General features: G+C 41.7%; 1 protein-coding gene across 1 annotated transcript; it reads left to right on the top strand.

Moving 5' to 3' along the window:
- The first annotated feature begins 3593 nt into the window (after positions 1 to 3593).
- LOC111870828 (dopamine receptor 2) lies at positions 3594 to 6493 on the top strand. The gene has a single exon (XM_023863397.2). The coding sequence runs from the start codon at positions 5039 to 5041 to the stop codon at positions 6491 to 6493; it is 1455 nt and encodes a 484-aa protein (XP_023719165.1). The 5' UTR covers positions 3594 to 5038.
- The last annotated feature ends 554 nt before the right edge of the window (positions 6494 to 7047 follow it).

The raw sequence follows: 7047 nt of genomic DNA, 5'->3' as shown, positions 1-7047 counted from the left end.
GGATCTGTAGCCAGGAACTCTGACCACTAGAACACTTACACAGACCCCCTTATTTTAGTAGATTGTGAGCACAACCTTCTCTGGAAATCTTAAACTGTTTTAACACTGATGTAGTGATACGAGACTAAGAAGTTATTCCTGTGCCTAGAGACCATGGGAGGAGGGGGCGTGGACGATAACTCCACGCGTTTTTGCCCTCGGTATGTAAGGCGTGTGGTCAGATAACATTCTGCTATAGTGCATATCCCCGGAGGAATATCAGTCAATATTCATTAGTCAGGAACTAGTCTGACCGATAAGGCCAAATGTGCTTACGGTGTCATGACTCAAGTTGGAGCTTGAGAGATGGAGACAGTTAAGCTGTAAACTGACGTCCTGTGTTGAACTTGGAATACAAGTTTCAGGGATCTAATCAGAGAGGTAACAGATGCACAAATGGACGTGCCACACTGAGCAAATTCTACACATCAGTCAGGTGACAGAAATGTATCAACTGACACGTAAGTGACATAGCAGGCTTCTAGGGGCATCAACTGCTGATGGCATCCGGGTAAAAGGTAAGGGAATAATTGCAGACTGAGGGCTCCTGGGGAGAGAGCTCAAAGTTCCCCTTTCCGTCTTTAGCGCCGAAGAGCAAGCCAGGCACGAAATCTACAGAAACAGGCAGCTTCCTCTGTGACCCTGAAGATGGAAACCACATGTTCCTCAGGACTACGAGGCGTTACAGCAGCCGTAAGAACCTCAAATCCAACGAAGTTAAAGTTGTTAATTAATTAAGTACCATGCTATGAAGACTTATGGGAGAGTGGAGGTATTGGTTCTCACTTCGGTGATTGGTGAGCTTCTCGTTCCAGCCCACTTTAACTTCGGGGGAACAGCCTCCCGATATCCATTGTGTAGGAGGCTGGATAGGTCGGAGAACCGGGTTGGATACTGTGGAGGAAAGAAAATGTTTTGCCCCAGCCGAGAATAGAACCTCGAATCTGTGGTCGTCCAGCCCGTAGCCTAGTTGCTGTACCGACTGAGCTAACCCGGTTCTCAGCGCATCTGCTCAGAAATGTGGTGTACTGTGATAGATGCAATGTTATGAAGTCTGGTACCTTCTGGGATGTGACACCGTTTATATGGGTATGGGTTATTTTAGTAGCCGTATTATAAAGTGAAATAGTAGATAGCACGTTTGTAATGATTTGGAAAGGATTTGTAAGGAAGCGGTCGTGGTATAATCGATGAAATATCGAGAAATTTCTTGGAGTGACGGAAGAAACCCACGAAATACCAGCGAGGAATACCTGTGTCCCGTCGGAGATTCTAAATTAATTCCTCCATCATATGAATCAGAAGCGTTACCATTATGCCCAACCGTTCACTGTGATGTCGTGTAGTCTGGTAGCTATTAGCATCTCAAAGCTAACAGTTGCTCCAATCATCAGGGTGGAAATGTAAATCAGGATAATCGGGATGGAAGCGGATGGATGGTGAATACTGACCCTTACACGTATGTTCAGTGCTTAGGTGAATGCATGGAGATTTACCTCCACATTTTAATTAGTCTCTAATATTATGGTGCCTGGACACGAAGACCATGATAATGTGAATGTAATGCACAGTTGGGGCGCTCTTGAAGCTAAGAGTAGAAGGCCAAAGTTTGTGCAAAGCTGACGAAGAGGAAACGTACCCTTTCGAAGTGGAAAATTTAAGTTAAAATATCCAAGTAAATGTTAAAATTAGTTAACTCTTAGAAGCATGAAAGGCCGCGCCATAGCTCAGGTTATGTGGGATTTGTGGTGGCCAAAGTGGGCCTAGGGTAGTTTTTCTCCAAGAACTTCGGTTTCTCCTGCCAAACTTCATTCCATCAATTGCTCTACAATCACCATCATCTATCATCTGGGGCCGGTACAGTAGAGTGAACCTTACGATACGACAGACGGTCAGTCGGCCAGTCTGTCTTGGTGTCAAGCCCCCATCTGGGGCCCAAGACCAGATTTGTATTAGACAGTTGCGGGTTTGTTGTTGTGGGGCACCCTCTCTGACGAGAAGACGGGTTTGTCGTTTATAATTGCTGTTGGTCCTAGCCAGCGCAATCATTCTCGGGCCCGAGTCCCTCGGGACTCATGACCATATTTTACTGTCTCAGGTTCGAGACTTCCCCAACCTGGCGGACCAGGTCCCCGTGTTTATATCCCGCAGGAAGAGGGTGGCCCAGTTATACACTGAGATACTTGGTTTTGAAGGCTGAAGGTAGTCCCAATAATATTTAATAACTGAGTTCGTACCTCACAGAAAACACCGCTCCTCCATAACAACGACAAACCAGTTAATGCTGTTTAGAGAAACAGTCGCTGTTTACTGTGAGAACCATAAGGAACATACAGATACACTGTGTGGGCAGAATATATAGCAATTCAGTCCGTACCTCACAGGAAACACGTTACGTCTCCGTTACAAAGCCCAACCGGTTAATGCTGTTTAGGGAAACAGTCGCTGTTTACTGTGAGAATCATACGGAAAACACAGATACACTGTGTGGGCAGAAGGCAGAGTTCTTTTTAATGTTCAAACAAGTGGTACATATACTAACCACCTTGCTTTAAAGCTTTTTTTTTGTGTCTTCTTTAAAGGCCCTTTCAGGATCACGACTATATAAAGCCAGATTGTAGGGTGCTACGTAAATGACGATAAATTGTAAAGGATTTGGAATGGAGAGATCGTGGGCTGACCGAGGGACTAAGGAAAACCGTGAAAAATCTCAGGCAGTACAGAGCTTTACGTGTAGACAATCTTGCAAGTTACTGTTGACTTCTAACGGTGAATGTGAGAAGTAGTGCGGGGTGCAGAACATCAAAAAACACTTCTGGAAAATGTGTGCTTCATTGGTGTTGACGTTCTTATTTTGTTCCCAACACCATTTTGGAACAAGAGTTACTATTTATTGAATTGTTGTTGATGATGTTGTTTCCAAAACATCATGAAGATGCTGACGCCGGGCTGTGTCATGCGGAGGAGAAGGGAGTTCCCAGCCGCAGTGCGCGACGGCGCGAGGGCCCGACTCTCTTCTCGGGGTAGTTAGGACGCCTCAGTCTGTAGGCTACTGGCCTGCGTTACACTTGTAGCACATAGCTGCGCCGCTCGACCTTGAATTATCGTGACTCGTACGCGTGAAGTCGTTACTTCAACAAAACTTCGTCTGACTGATGTAATATGGCCATATAAATAAGGATAAAGTGACGTTACTCGGTTCTGTTTAGACTCGTTTGGACACTCTCTTTATAATTATTTTATTTGCGAAAGCTTTAGAGAGAAAATATTAGACTTTTGTTAGAAATAAAACAGAATTTTATATATTTAAAACGTGTGACCTCTTGTAATGAATATCATTTAAATTTATTGATGTTATTTAACATTTTTAATTATTTAATACATATATAATAATACAATTATATGAAATCGTTGTCGTTTATGTAATTACGAGAATATCTACATAAAAATAGTTAAATAATGTGTTATTTGTATTTTGGTTCTGAATTATTTTCAGTCTAATTATTAAATACCAGATTTTTATTAACTTATAACGATTCCACGTATCCCATACGATATGTGAGTAAGATGAGATAAAATAAGACACCTTCAGAAAGCTCTTCGACAATTCGGAACAGAATATCGTTAACACCGTAAGGTGGGTTCGCGTGCGATACAGACTAACTTGTCCTTGACTCAGTGATGTGTTCTTGGTGCCAAACTATGAAAAGTGTTGCGTGTCAGACATACATCATTGTCATACAAATTGGTACGAATGGTTACATTTCTTTACAATACACACACATACATACATATTAACCTTCAGACCACGTACTTCCAATGCAGACTACAAGATCAACATCACTTCATTCAAGATCCGATACATGAAGTTCAAACACGGTTTCGGAAGCCAATATATCCCCTGTAAGGGTTTCTACATATATCGCAGTGAACTGTCAACTTTCAGATATTATTTCGAATTGTGTGTACTGTTGTGTTGTTCTTGTTGGGCCGACGTATTGGTCCCGTTGAGCTGTAGTGGTTGAACCATCCCCTCTTCATTAACTACACCCATTCAAGCGCAGTGTTTGGGCAGTGAATGTAGAGGTCGCTCGCAAGTTGACAATTTTATTGTTATTCCAAATGAAAAGCGTTATTATGGTGGAAATGTTTAAAGTGTTGTTGTTTTAAACTGAAGAATGAACATGTCTCTTCATGAAAATTATTAATCGTTTTGGTGATTTAGTGTTTGTACTTCGCATACGAAATTATAATTATCATTTTCATAGAAGAAAATTTTGTCGTGTAAGTGGTTTAGTTTTAGAAATTGCTGAAAAAATTTTTGTTAAGAAGGAAGCGAACATTAGAATTAACACGATGATGGATATTATTAAGATGAACTATTTGTGTTATATCTGGAATTAGTAGAATTTTTATGGACACTGTGGTATTAAGTATTTTGATGACCGAAGAATATTTTGGACTGAGGTAATTACAGATGATTTATTTTGAGAATGGTGAAAGCAACATTTTTAAGAGTGATGTGGTTTAATGGGAAATATAGTAAATAAATTAAATCATAAATATTTTCAAGAGAAAATTACAAGCAGAGAAGAAAGACTACAGAAATTGTCGATCGTGAAATATAGTGAATTTTTGGGGCGTGTTTTGGGAGTATATAAAAAAGTTTAATTGGATATTTTGATTTTTTATTACAAATGTGATATTTAAACTGATAAGTAAGTAATATCTGACAAAGTTTATTTTCTAATATCCTTTTAATAGAAGCACGAAATTGTATTAAAGCCGCTAATATTGACTGAAATGCAAGATAAATTTGCTGAGCCAGTAGACAAGATACAGAATCGAATTCCAGAGACTCTATTCATCCTATGACACTTCAATTCAAATAGAGTTACGAATGTAAGTTCACAAATTACTCTATAGAACAGTACGGAACTGCACTCGACAAAAGACTGTAACCACAATCGTATGTAATGTTTGTCAACTAAGCTCTACCATGAACGGAAGCTTGATAGAGGCCTGGTTCGACGAGGAAGAAGCATCGGCAGATGGCTCTATCGATTGGAATTTTGCCGCTGGCACCCAGCACAACTGGTCAACATCAGAAGAGACTTTCACCGATGTCGTCACGATCGGAAACATCAAAATTGATACAAATTTCACACTCGATCCTAACACATCAAATGAAAGTGATGTGACCTGGGACCTTCTTCAAAAGCGGGCACCCCTGGCCGCTCTCCTCCTGCTCTTCTCAGTGGCCACTGTGTTCGGCAACATGCTTGTCATTCTGGCTGTCATCAGAGAGAGGTACTTGCACACAGCCACTAACTACTTCATAACTTCATTGGCCGTTGCGGATTGCCTAGTGGGGCTTGTCGTAATGCCCTTCAGTGCTGTGTATGAGGTCCTAGAAAACAGATGGTTCTTTGGTATGGATTGGTGTGATGTATGGAGATCATTAGATGTCCTCTTCAGTACAGCTTCTATACTTAATCTTTGTGTGATTTCTCTTGACCGTTACTGGGCAATTACAGACCCTTTCACGTATCCTACAAAAATGACTGTGAAAAGAGCTGCATTACTTATTGCCGCTGTTTGGGTTTGTTCTGGAGCTATTTCCTTCCCTGCTATAGTTTGGTGGAGGGCGGTACGCACAGAAGTCGTGCCTGCCTTCAAATGTCCTTTCACGGATCATCTGGGCTACCTGGTGTTTTCGTCAACTATATCCTTCTATCTGCCCTTATTTGTTATGGTGTTTACGTACTACAGAATATACAGAGCCGCTGTGATTCAGACTAGATCACTGAAGCTAGGGTCAAAGCAAGTCATGATGGCTTCAGGCGAACTGGAACTCACACTCAGGATCCACAGAGGAGGAAACAATACCAGCTCCACAAACAGTGGAAGTACTGTTGTGGATGACAGACATATGTACAGTACCGGAAGTGGAGGGACGCCTGATGAACTTCCAGCTGAAATTCTAGATCCTGCTGACACTTTATCACCACCGCATCATCACCATCATCACCATCAACATCATCATCACCAGAATAATGGTTTGACAAGACTTTCATCAACCAGAATTATATCTGGGAACACTAATAGCAAGACAATGTCTAAGAATTTCTCTTTAAGTAGGAAACTTGCAAAATTTGCTAAGGAGAAGAAAGCGGCGAAGACGTTGGGAATCGTAATGGGGGTGTTTATCGTGTGTTGGTCTCCGTTCTTCGTGGTGAACCTACTCTCAGGGTTTTGCCAGCAGTGCATCTGGAACGAGGAACTGGTGTCCGCTGTAGTGACGTGGCTTGGATGGATCAACTCCAGTATGAATCCTGTCATATACGCTTGCTGGAGCCGGGACTTCAGAAGGTCAGTTACGTTTCTCCATAATTGCAACACACTGTATAATTTTTGTGTGTGTGTGCGTATTTCATGTGATGTAAGATGCTAAATTTTGTGTATTTCTCTTAACGTCTTACCGAGAAACATCGCTGAAGACATATTCTAGATGTACAAGGAGACTCAACTATCCTAAATGAGGTTTTCGTGGTATTCACCAGTCCCTCCAGGCTATGATGTGACGCCTATAATCTGAGTTACTGACAGCGTCGTTAAAGGATCTGTATCTATGACCAGGCAGCACAGTATCACATCCTGGGTTTTTACTTTTTTGGTCATCATCTGTGCTACGGCACTTGGCTGGTTGCGGTGTAAGGAAATATTTCTCTTTTGTTCACCGTAATCCTCTCTCAAAACGACTGATGGGATTAGAGAATTCTAAGAAACTGCTTCCCGGATTCACGCTCCTTTGACCAATTTCGGCTTTTTCATCCCATTGTCTCTGCAGCGACGTCAGTCTTGTAGCAGATGCGACTTGATCTCATGCGAACAGGCGGCAGCTGGCCTCTCTGTCTGAGTAGGAAAACATCAGTGTTAAAATCTTGCCTTTCTATATTTACAATATAATATTAAAGAGATGGTTAATGAAGTTTCTCTTAGACACCG

Source organism: Cryptotermes secundus, unplaced genomic scaffold, assembly GCF_002891405.2.
Source record: "Cryptotermes secundus unplaced genomic scaffold, Csec_1.0 scaffold632, whole genome shotgun sequence".
In the NCBI taxonomy this organism is placed as follows: Eukaryota; Metazoa; Arthropoda; class Insecta; order Blattodea; family Kalotermitidae; genus Cryptotermes; species Cryptotermes secundus.
This window is presented reverse-complemented; position numbering and strand designations above follow the sequence as displayed.